This window comes from Leptonotus elevatus, chromosome 15 (assembly GCF_054856555.1).
Source record: "Leptonotus elevatus isolate MCC_2025b chromosome 15, RoL_Lele_1.0, whole genome shotgun sequence".
In the NCBI taxonomy this organism is placed as follows: domain Eukaryota; kingdom Metazoa; phylum Chordata; class Actinopteri; order Syngnathiformes; family Syngnathidae; genus Leptonotus; species Leptonotus elevatus.
Window position 1 is genome coordinate 3,424,698 of NC_141253.1, and position 12,790 is coordinate 3,437,487.

At 42.7% G+C, this 12,790-nt stretch overlaps 1 protein-coding gene across 1 annotated transcript; it reads right to left on the minus strand.

Annotated features, from left to right (window-relative positions):
- Positions 1-780: 780 nt before the first annotated feature.
- LOC147161576 (kinesin-like protein KIF2A) lies at positions 781-9,862 on the minus strand. Its single transcript, XM_086096044.1, has 21 exons — positions 9,655-9,862; positions 7,966-8,060; positions 7,781-7,900; positions 7,656-7,710; positions 7,045-7,206; positions 6,715-6,815; positions 6,466-6,561; positions 5,511-5,565; positions 5,276-5,438; positions 4,911-5,001; positions 4,778-4,841; positions 4,281-4,372; positions 4,027-4,169; positions 3,609-3,813; positions 3,429-3,539; positions 3,213-3,280; positions 3,028-3,105; positions 2,024-2,168; positions 1,854-1,955; positions 1,570-1,705; positions 781-1,501 (listed from the first exon to the last, which is right to left on the minus strand). Exons 1-21 carry the CDS (start codon positions 9,713-9,715, stop codon positions 1,416-1,418), a joined length of 2,229 nt encoding a protein of 742 aa, XP_085952170.1. The 5' UTR covers positions 9,716-9,862; the 3' UTR covers positions 781-1,415.
- Between the last annotated feature and the right edge of the window lie 2,928 nt (positions 9,863-12,790).

The window sequence follows — 12,790 nt, forward strand, 5'->3', positions numbered from 1 at the left end:
TGATTACAGCGACCCCAATAGGCCGTTTGATGCAGTACAAGCTCGTGGCTCATCAATGGATCAATGAAGAACAGGATTAATGTAAACACAATGGCTTTTCTTCGTTCCTTTTTTTTTTTTTACATGTCAATTTAACATGTCCCACCGCGCACACACTTCTTATAAAAGACATAGAAAACCTTCATACAGGTGTTAATGATAATCCACAAAGACTCCTTTTCCACTGCACACAGTACCGACTCGGCTAATAATGGTTCAAGGAAGGCAAATTTCATAATTTTTAACATCCCTTTAATTAAATTTAATATCTGTCCTACATTTTTCATATTCTATGTAAAATACATTCTACATTTTTGTAGAATTTTTAATTTTTAGAAAATCTTAGAAAATCTTTTCCCCCCCTAAATCCGAACCTTTATGTTATTTTAAATGGATAATTGTCAGCTTGTAATTTTGATTTATTTTTTTATTTTTGTAATTTGAAGTAAATTTCACAATTTTGATAAACCCTTTTCCCCCCAAAAATAAACTACTTACGTCATTTTAGAGAATTCTTTCAAACCAAAATTTTACATTGAGGGCTTTATTTGGAAACCACTTTTGTTTTAATCAAAATTTTGTGTACTTTTTAAGGACAATCTTTATTTTGGATTGTCACATTTTCAAAAAAAAAAATTGTGGAATTTTCTAACTAAACTTTAGTCTGAATTTTTTTTTTTAACCAAATGAAGGCCTTGTAGCATTTAAAAAAAATATTAATTGCAATTGTAATTGTAAATGTAATTGCTTTTTCTCCCCCATCGAAAAGATGATTTAGGCTTTTATTTTGGAATGATTATTTTATTATTTTCAACACTATTTTCACGTCTAAATTTATGTAATTTTAAAAGATGATCTGCAATTATTGGGGAAATTACTCTATTTAATGCAAGTTTCATGTTTAGGGCAAATTAAAGGTTTTGTATTTTATTGGAAAAAAAAAATTTGTGTTGTGTTTGTGCATTGGGACCTTTACTCTGCAAAATCTTTTTTTCCCCACAAATTAAATTGTGCTGTCACTTCATTTATAATCTTCCTTTACAATCACTTATATTCTCTCTTTATTTTTTCTAATCAAAATTTCACATCTTTCGTAAGGGCAGTTATGGAGCTTCATTATTAGTCAACCTCAAACATCACGTAGTTGCCTACGTTCAAAGGCTTAAAAAAATAAAATAAATACAAATAAATTAAAAATTATGTACCAACCAGTAGATGACTGCAAAATGCAAAGGGTCTGCGGGGATGATGATGATGATGATGATGATGATGATGATGATGATGATGATGACAAAGAAGTGTGTACAGCAGAGACGAAACACATAGAAGACGAGCTGCTGCCTCCCTTTTGGATATTTCTTTGTGTGTGCGTGTGTCTAAAGTGCACGAGGCCTCTTGGGGGTGATTTGTTGGCTAGCTTGTTCCTCCTCCTGCAGCGTACAGCGGAAAGACTTGACTTTATCTGAAAGAAAAAGAAGAGGCTCAGAGCTCGCCAGTAAGGTGACGCGGCTCCTCGACTGGAGTTTTTACCTCTCAGCTCGGTGAGGATGTCAATCTTCTGCTCCAGGATTTGTTCCAGCTGCGTAGCGTACGACTCCACGTCATAGTCCACCTCCTCTGTCATCTCCAGCAGCACCTTCTCCTCCTCCAGGCAGCGGATAGACTCCTGGAATCGCAACACATTGCGATGGAAACGACAAATTCATGTTCCACATCATAAAAACTACATATAAAGGTTATTGGCCGTCCGTCTCAACTGCTCAGTAAGCTGCAGTGATAGTAAAACAGGCAACTCTTGTTATCTGAATCCTGACCTGGAAGACTGCCCTGTGATCCTCCAGAACCTGCTCCTCCATCTCCACCAGCTGCGACACCGCCTCATGGAAGGTGAAAAGCTGTGGGGAGACCTCCTCCTCCTGCAGATGAACACACGCGCTCGCGGTTAAACGGAGATCTCCACAACCTTCTGCGATGTTACGCTCACGTTCTGCTCGCAGAGCAGCTTGAGGTCGTCTCTCTGCGGGGAGCTGCCCACGCCCCACTGGGCCTCCAGGACGTCAAGCTGGTTGACGTGCCCGCCCGCGAGAGGGTCCGTGGCGGACGCTGGCTCCGCCGAAAGCTCCTTCACCCTGACCACATCAAATGGATGGATATTTAATAGACAGGAAGACAGGATGTGGAATGTGATTGAACAGGAGAGGAAGAAACCAGATGAGAAAAGAACTAATAGTAGTATAAGTGATGAGATCAGTATGACCTCAGGACAGGATGTAGCCATGTGATGGGACAGGAAGTAGCAGTGAGAGAACAAGAAGTAGGAGTATGATTGGACAGGACAGGAAGCACGAGCCGTGAGATCTGATAGGACAAAAAGCAGTAGGATGAAACAAAAGGCAGCAGACGGGACGGGGGTAGCAGTGCGACTGGACAGGACAGGAAACAGTGAGGCAGGACAAAAACTAGCATTGACTAGACAGGAAGTGTTACTAACAGGACAGAAAGTAGTGGATAGTTAAGAAAAGGAAGGAGCTTGATGAGAGAAGTAGTAACAGTGAGACAGTACAGGAAGAAGCCATGTGATCGGACAAGACAGGAAGAAGCAGTGAGACAGGACAGGAAGTAGCAATGAGATAGGACAGGAAACAGCGACACGAGATGTGAAGTAGCCCTGAGACAGGAAGTGTTATTGATGGGACAGGAAGCATTGAGATGAGAGTAGTAGTAACAGTGAGACAGGACAGGAAGTAGCAGTGTGATTGGACAGGACAGGATGCAGTGAGATGAGACGAATAGTAGCAGAAAGTCAGGACAGGAAGTGACAGTGTGATGTGACAGGAAGTGGAATGAGTCAGCACAGAAGGCAGAAAAGCACAGGACAGGAAGTAACTTTGAGACAGGACATGACAGGAGGAAGTGTGGTCCAATGGCACAGGAAGTCGTGGCAAGAAATAACAAGTAGTAACACAGGACAGGAAGTGACGGTCATACTCGTAAGTCGGAGAAAGGTCGGAGCGAGCGCTCTGCGAGAATGGAATATCCGAGGGACTAATCCCGAACTCTTTCACTCTGGAAGCACAGTGGAAATACATGACAGACATAAAACTTTTAGTCCCATATTTGACCTCATCAGACCAATTTGGTACGTCCCAACATGGCCGACCGCGGTTGCTCACCTGTTGGCGTACCGAAGCGTGTTCAAGGTGTTTTCACAGGACGCCATTCCGGGAGAGATGGTGGCGATCTGCGGAGGACAAAGATGCATCAAACCATTTATCGGGAAACACTTCACTCGTAACAAGTAGTCCTTCTACTAGTGCTCTGAATTGTGTTAGTAGTGAAGGCTACTAGTACAAACCTTCAGCTGAATATCAAGGACATCCAGGTCTTACCATGCAGGTCCGAGAGTTCTCTCCGATGAAGGAATCCCTCAGCACCTGAGTCAACTTGCTGGCCCGGAAGGGAGTGTGTGGCTTGTTCCGACCCAGAGCTCGGATACACTCCTGCCCGGCGACAACGACTTCAGTCTATGCTTCGGCACGTTCCGTTTTGAGACTTTTCCGAGACTTTACCTTCAGGGCCAGCAGGCTCTTGTTGATCTCGGCTCCTTCCAGGCGCGTCTGGCGGTCGGCGCTGGATGTGTCGGCGCCCCGCTCGTTACCCGCCAAGTCGATGAGGGAGAACTTGCCGTGCATTTTGCCCCGGCGCCGCAGGATGATCTGGAAGACGGCGTGGCTGCGCGAGGAGTGGGCGTTGGCCGAGGTTTGGCCGGACGTCCTGCGAGAGACGCGTTAACTCCACCACGTCAGCGTACACGGAGGCCGGACTTTCCCAAAAGACTTAAGCGGGGTACGCGCATGCTAATTTCCGTTAGCCTGTTTGATTATGATAGAAATAAGTATGCATGTAACCCCGCTTTCGCGTCTTTTGCGATTTTGCAGAACATCCCCGAGGGGACTCTATCCGGGACTACACTGAAAGGTCTCGCACCTGCAACTGTTTCCCACTTCGATGAGCTTGAGGACATCTGCCGTGCCTTTCACCTCCCGTTCCTGCAGTCCCACCACCTGCACCTGCTGCTTGCCGTCCTCAAGCACACGCAGCTTGGCTTTGCGGTTCAGCAGGTCAAACACCTTTCGAAAACACGAGATCTCGCTTGTGACATCCCACAGGAAGCAGACGCTTCATACGTGTAAAACTGTTCTCCGCAAAAACGTCAATCTTTGGTCAAGACTACTACTTGCCTTCCCGCTGTAGATCTCAAAAAATGTGGCAAAGACTTGGAGGTCCAACTTCTTGTAGATTGGCTTCTTCAACATGACAAAGACGTCTCTGGCTGCATTCAACAAGTGGAAGTTAGAAGTTAGAAGACAAAGAAGAAGACAACTAGAAGAGTTAGTGTGAGAAGAGCTTGAGGAAAAGCTGAGTTGGACGAAGCCTGAGAAGAAGAGTTGGAAGACCGAGAAGAGTTTGCTGAGGCCCCCCCCCCAAATTCATACTGTGCTCCTTTTGGGGTGTTTTTCCCCTCCCCTTTCTGATTATTTTTTTTTATCTGAAAGATTGGGACTCTGTTTTGGTGACCTGTTAGGCTTCCTGTTCAGTCTGCCTCAAAATAGCACCAAGAGTTAAAGCAACAAGAAGACAGAAGAAGCTTATGAAGAAAAGTTCTAAAAATAAGCATTGAAGAAAAATAACAGATTACAGTGAGGCCGCCGCCATCTTGGAAGCTCTTTGCATTTACCAGACAGTGCGTAGATGCCTTTGGAGCAGTCCTGGTTCTTCCCTGAGAAGTCCCCTCCCATGGTCTAGAAGGAGACACCAATCAAAACAAAAGGCACGACGCTCGTCCTCGCTGTCAAAATAAAAGCACTCACATGTGTTTTTCCACTTCCTGTTTGCCCGTACGCAAAGCAGGTGGCCATCCCACGTTCGAATATGGTCTCGACCAGCGGCTGAGCGGTGAACCTGCGAACGTTAAGCAACAAGAATGGCAAAGTTTACGCTAAGTGGGACGATTTTTTTATCAACCTTGTCATGAATTAGTGACACAGATGCTATTCTTTAGCCCGTTTATGGCATTTTGCATTGTCTGTTAGCATTAAGCTAAGCAGACTTCCCTATGTGGTTATTTAAATACCTGATGTGTAATTCTTTGTTATACACTATGTTTAGTTGATATTGGTATTAAACAGCTTTTTGTGACATCATGGCGCAATGTCGTATGGATGGTGTGACGCACCTGTAGACCATCTCATTGGTGGAGTTCTCATCAAAGGCGTAGTCAAAGCGGAAGGTCTGGTTCTCCAGGTAGCGCGTCAGGTCCACCTTCTGTTTGGGCTCGTGGACCATCACCACGTCTTTGCTGGGAATGGTGATCACGTCCAGATCCTTGACGGACAGTTCTGGACGCGCAGACACACGGATCACGTCTGCGTCGTCGCGCCGCTCGAGAAGTTGCACGACGTGTCACGTACCTTTTTTATTGAGGGGCCGCGCGCGCACGCACACGCATATTCGATGTTCCTCAATCTGCAGAGGAAGCAAACGAAATCTATCCGTCAAGCAAAGTCTACAAATTCAATAAATATATGACAAATACATTCAATGAAGTAATAAGTGAAATGATTACGTAATTTGGCTATTAATTTGATTGTTTGGTGTAATCTAAAGTAACTACATAAAATCTACTAGATAATTTGATATATATTCACTGATTTCATGACATTTTATTTTTTTATACTATTACTAATTTAATGCACCTCTTTTTATTAAATTAGATCATTAATCAATACATTATTGGATTAAAATTGAACATATTAAATAACAAATCCAATTAATTTTGACATTTGTATTTACCTTAATTGAATTTGTAATTATTTTATTGTATTGCAATTATTTAATTGCATTTTAAATAATGTATTTGAATTAAAAAAAATTGTAATTGTATCTATTAAATTGCATTCTCATCCCCCAAATTTTTTTTAATTTGTGATGTTTTTATTTCTATTTTCTATTGGTAAAACGGGTATACATTTTATATATTTTCTTACTTGAGTTTTTAATCAATGTTATTTGTCTCTTTCATTGATTTATTTATTTATTATTCTTTTGTTGAATTAGTATTTGCCTTTGATATAATTGCATTAAATTTATTAATATGGTATTTTATGACTGGAAATTGCAATTATTTAATGGAATTTCTATTTATTTAATAAAATATCTATATTTATCTATCTTGATTTGAACTGTATTTTTAAATATTTAATTGCATTTGAATTTACATGACATTTTAATTTTGATCATTTCATGGCATTTTTACTTATTTTGTTGTTTTTAATTAAATAATGGACAATTTAATCAATTTATATGCATTGATTTTATTCATAAATTTGCTGATGCATTAATTGTCTGAAGGTAAATGCGAAGTACCAGGTCATTGGAAGTCAAGGGTCGATAATCCAGACTGGCCCGGAAGTCTCGGATCATGCACATGATCTCGTAGTTTGGCAAGTTGACGTCCACTTCCTGCAACCATTAATGCAATGAGTCACATACAGGTAAGTGTGTGTGTGTGTGTGTGTGTGTGTGTGTGTGTGTGTGTGTGTGTGTGTGTGTGTGTGTGTGTGTGTGTGTGTGTGTGTGTGTGTGTGTGTGCACTGTGCGTGCGCGCCCTCTCACCTGTGCCCGTTTTTCTCTGAGTTCCTGCTGCTGAAGTCGGCGCTTCTCACGCTTCTCCTGCAGCTTTTCCACTTCCTTCACGCAGTTGGACTTCCTTCGCGCTACAAAAACGCAAAATTATTCAGCATTATTATTTCAACTAATGTGTGTGTTTATAAAGATAAGATAACCTTTAAATAGCTCCACAAATGAGTAATTTAGCAATATATACAAAAAATGTGTATCCGTTCCGTCTCATCTCCCTCAAAGGCCCTTTTGACGCGGTCTCGACCAGCTGTGAGCTTCATGACATCACTGTGTTCGAGGGCCAAAAGTGTGTGCGCGTGTTACCGTTCTGCTGCTGGATCAGCGATTGGTTGGCTGCTGCTGCTGCTGCTGCTGCTGCTGCGGCGGCGGCTGCTGCTGCGGGCTGGGTGGTGATGGACGGGGGAGGGGGCTCAACAGGCTGGCTGTGCTGGCTCGGACGGGCTCGGGTGGTTCCCACTGCCGCGGCTGAACAGTCACACAATCGTCAACAAGTGGTCACTAGGATCCTGAATACTTAGAAATTGCGGGACCATATTTAGTCATTCTTAAATGCCGTGCTACATGTCAGCATAGCACAATGCTAACTATGGTTGCTCTCACACCTGTAGCTCACTTCCTGTGGTCTGAATATATGATGGTTTGTAGACAATGTCTTTCAAAAGGTGAAAAATTCTAAGTGCACCAACAATGCATCAAAAAGAACCAAATGGGGTTGTTCGCAAGAATGTAAACAGAATGAAAGTTTGCAATACGGACGAGCGAGAGATTAAAAACAAAATGGTGCAAAAATGTTATATACTGTATCTGTTTAGCTTAATCTGCCGACTGTAGTTACATCATCATCATTATCGAGTACACCTGGCAACATCCTGTTAGCCGCCGATGCTATCGCTAACTTTTGCAACCAGGCGTACCTCTGTTCTCCCGCGGAGCGTTCTCAAGTTTGGGTATCGCGGTAGCTCGACGGGTCTGGGGGGGGAAAAGAGCAAAACAAATGAAGGACTGTTAAATTATATGGCGGAAAAAGTTGAGAGTGGACCTTGGGCACTTTGCTGGGCTTGGCCGCGTTGGAAGGAGGAAGAGGAGTCTCGGGACTCGGGGGCACTTCCTCCTCGGGGGCGAGATCCGGGTTCAGTGCAAAGACGCTCTCCAGGTCGATCTACGACAATATCATGATGATGACGATTTTAATGAAAATGTCCCGCATGGAGGATGTGTCGCTACCTCTTTTCCTTTGGTGTCGCCATTCTCAATCCACTCCACCGTCACACTGTCGTTGTCCTCGTGCAACGACGTGACCATCGCCTGGTGGATTCGTCCTATGTTGGGGGAATTTCAAAACACATCACTGTGTACGGTACCATCAACATACTTTGATACTGGTACCACAGTACAGCAATATTAAAATATAATATGGCGTATAAAAGACTGACACGTGTGATACGTGTTGATATGGATATTTGATATTGGTGTATTCATGCTATTTTGAAAGCTACAAACAATACACAATAATGACAATATTGTATTCAACCTTGTATCAGGCGATTTTTTTTTTTAAGGGCGTTGTGCATTTTATGTTAGCATTGAGCTAACAGACGTTTTTAAGGCATACTCAATGAGTAATTCTCTTAGTTTAGTTTGGCACTAATGGTCAACTGAGAGAGTGAGAGTGGTACTAAACCACTTCAAACCTTTTTTCTTTTAAAACATATTAATCTGCCAAACTGCTGCTTGTTGTGAACTGCGTTGAGTTGAATTCACTGCCATCGTGCATTGTTTGTAATCTCAAATTTCTGCTTGCAAGTCAAAGCAAAAAAAAAAAAAAAGCCCTATCAGTCGCATTTCTGAGGCGGGGCAAACCTGAGCTAACAGACAGTGGAATGAACCAATGAGCAAAGACCGGACGTGACGTCAGAAAGGCGACTTGCTGAAGTCTTTTTTTTTTTTTTGCAAAGATAGAGTAAAAATCCAACATGGCTACTAGCCGATGAGAGACAGTAGTGAATGACTTATGTCGTTGTTGCGGGAAAAACTTGAAGAGTTGCTCACGCCGTCACGCAAATAGACACATTTGATTGGCCGGCGCCGAATCGCTGTCTATGGACGCCTGTCCAGACCCACTTTCTTCAAGAAAGTGGGTGTGGCTTGCCAGGCTACCAAGGAACTATGATGAAGTGAGGGGAGGAGCTTTAGTGGGACAGGCCATAGCACTGTCTAATAAGAATCTAGTACTTTCCAGCCATTTTGTGGCTATCGGCAATTATCCATTTATTCATGGTTTTTTTTCACTATTCGCATTAGGGCTATAATAGAAATTGATGTGTCATAATGCTAACACAAGCAAAAAATACAGTGGCCCTTAAGTCCCATAAGGCTCAATGCTGGACCCTGACAGGGCGTGGCAACCTGACAGGGCGTGGCAACCTGACAGGACCACCTGACTGACAGCCATCCCAAATTCCCAATGTTACACATTTCAAACCGGATGAACATAAAGCAGCCATTGGGAGGAAGATGTGGCCTACCCCAGGGTTAGAGGCCCCTTATGGACCTCTCCCTCCCTCCCGCCCTCCCTCGTCGCTGGCGGATGCAGGGCACACATGACGCCGCTCATCCGACACCGGTGGACCGGGAGGTGGAGAACCTCGAGAGGATGGAAGCTCTCGCGGCAGGTGACATCCCTGACGGAGCACCGAGCCGCCCCCCTGGGTCGGCTGACATCCAGCGTCAGAATGGCTAAAGCCCGCGTTTCTTTCGGCGGACATGTTAGGACGTTAAGGAAAAAGAAAATGACGACGACGGCGGCGCGAATGCTTGCTAGCCGCGGTGAACGTTAGCTCCATCTTGGCGGCGGCGGCGGCAGGACCGGAGGCGAGGACACGGAGCAGTCGTTAGCTGGCTCGGCTTACGTACCGTCACTCCGCTTTATCTCCACGTAGATGCCCACGAAGATCTTCCCGTAGATGGCGGCCATCGCCCCCTCTCCCCGAGCGCGTCTTCCCGCCTCTTTTTCTTCTTCTTCCTTTTTTTTGTAAATTAAAATAAAGTAGAATTTGGTGAGCTCATGCGTGCCAAGTTGTGTTGGCCGCTGGTCACCAGGCAGAGGCAGGGAGGGGCTCCAGTGCGCATGCGCGGTTGTTGTCCCTGGTTGTTAACCCTGCTCAAGTGCATCAATGACAATAATATGACTTAATGATTACATGATTAGATACTTAATCACCGTCTAGGAATAGAATGGTATACGTTTAATGTTTACGTTTTAGTTCAAACTTAATCAGAAATGTTCATTAAGAAATAAATAATCAGAGTTTATAGACTACGTGTGAAAAATTCTTAATACTATATATATTTAAAAAAAACGCAATTTAAATTTTCTGTTTGTAATTAAGACCAACAACTAAAATTGTGGGAAATAATGCATTTGTTTTGTCGAGTCACAACAACTGCGTTAAAATGTAGTTGATTTGCTTGAACTTACTCCTCATGACCACGCGGTGGCAGCAGACAACCGCTTTAAAATCCATACTTTTCGCACTTTTTGTATGTTCATTTAAAAAAAATATTTCTGATTTCTTGTTTTTTCATCATTCATGATTTTGCTAAGATTTTCGCATTTCCATTGTGGGGGCACTGTGTGTGAAATTCGATGTTTGACTAAGGCTGTAACATACCAAAATGTGGAAAAAGTGAAACACTCGAAATATATTTCGTGGACACTGTTCATTTATGAGCATGCAGGCATGATGCACAAGAATATACCTGTATGTAAAAAAAATTCAACTTTCAAATAAAAAACAACGAGGAAGTCTGTTCTTGTGTTTTTGTTTTGTGACTTTTTCTTTTTTTTTTAACACGCACACATTACATACACCCACGCCAACCTGCATCGTAGGCAAGTGACGGTACCACTCCGCCCCCCCTGAAGCTCATCTGCCTGGAAGCGGCACCCTATGACGTCATCACCCACACAGGAAATATGCGAGTCAACAAGGATCTTAAGGGACTCAAACGTGGGCTTGGCTTGGAACCTGGACTTGATTGCTATTTGCGTAGCTACCTGCAACCTGGCCCAGGCGGGCTTGGGAACAAGTCGCATAAGATTTTGTACCACGTGACCAGGGACTTGGGATACGTACGAGTTGACTCAGGACTTGATTGATTCGGAGCTGGGACAGGTTAGGGTTATCTGGAACTTGAACCACAAAGACTTGGTAGTTCAATCAAGTGATTATAGGAACAAGACTTGCTTAAAACTCGGACCGAGTGACTTACGAAGCGTATTGGGATGATTTTGGCTAGTTTTAAAAGGTCGCAATAGATGGATGTTTAACAAAATAAAGATGACCACGTGTCTCTTTTGGCGTGACATAATTGGACTAAACCACGGAAGGGCCAACTGAGCGTGAAAACAAATAAAGCAGCAGCTCATCACACGAAAGATGGAAAGGAGTCAATGTAACCCTAATTGGGGGGGGGGGGGGGTTCGAATGTTGCAGCTCCAGTGAGCAGGACTAAGGGCCCCTGTGTCGTTGCCACAAAGCATTAGCCCAGCATGGATGCTGATTTCATTTCTTCAGGCTCTACTATGGAAATGAAATTACTTCAAATAATTGGATTCCATCTTTGTTCACCTTCTGACCTCAGTTGAGATTATGTGATTAGCGTGTGACAGATCGTGACTGCTTTTTTTAATTTTTTTATTAGGGAAGGTCATTCATAGGATACAGTAGGATCTTCGTCATTGTTGCTGAACAATGAAAAGGCCACGAGGGATTCAAGGGACATTTTGTATGGGGTTTGTGCCAAATGAAGCTTCATGAAGCACTTGTGATTTATTTATTTATTTTTACTCTAGGGTGGCATTGGGAGTTTTAATCAATTTCCAATTACACAAAAAAATATCGCAAGTGCTTCATATTCCCATCACTATTTGCCAACAAGCCAAATGGAACCTTCACTATAAATTGTAACACCAACCTCATTGAGATGTGCATTGGGTCAGGTAAGTCCCCGCTGAAGGCCCGGGTACCAAATTCACCTGCGTCACTAACGCTCAGTTCAAATCTTCCATCCGGCTGACATCTCTCCAGGCGACACGATGGCGGAACGCTTGTATTAAGTTTTTACGGCGGTGATAATTGAGGCGGGAAAAGGGGACTCCATCTGTAATTTGTACTCCTTCCTCAGAGGCCCTCGCGTTATCCTGTGGAAGCAGTAGAATGCACCAAAAATAAATGAAGTCAAACACAAACGTGTTGTGAGGCGTATGGATCAGCGCTGATTTGGTCTCGGAGGAAGATTATATGCACATAGCAGAAGTCAAGCCATACATTGTTCATCGGAGTTGGACATTCAGATGCTATTTTGGACGCGTCACCGTGTTAAAATACAAAATGTGGAATCGTATTGAGGCCGATTTGGTCACAGTATGTGTCAATAAAACACACGTCCCCTTGCGCTGCGATTCAGGCATTACATCAACAAAGCATTTCTTCAAAATGTATTTTAACTCATTCACTGCCATTGACGCCTATAGACGTCAAAAATTAATTTGAACTATTTCTATTAGTTTAGCATTTTTTTCCGCGTTTGTTAACAAGAGTATGAAAACTTAGATTTTTTTTATTGTATATTTAGAACAGATATAAAATCGTGAGTTAACTAGTGTAGTCATGCGACAAATTGTAATCGCCTGACGCCCCTAATTTTTAATAATCATTTCTTTTTTTAAACTTTTTTTTTTAAAAAAGAAGAAAAGATTATAAAAAAAATGGGGTGTCAGGTGATAATTTTTTTAAATTGTAATTAATCACATAACTACTAGTTAACTCACGATTAAAAAAAAAAAGTTTATTAAAAATTAGGGGCGTCAGGTGACAATTTTCTAAAAAAATTTAATTAATCGCATGACTTCACTAGTTAACTCCCGGTGAAAAAAAAGAGATACAAATTAGGGGGCGTCAGGTGATTAAAATGTTTAATTGTAATTAACCACACAATTAATAACACATTTAATATCTGTTCTAAATGTGCAATAAAAATGTTTTCT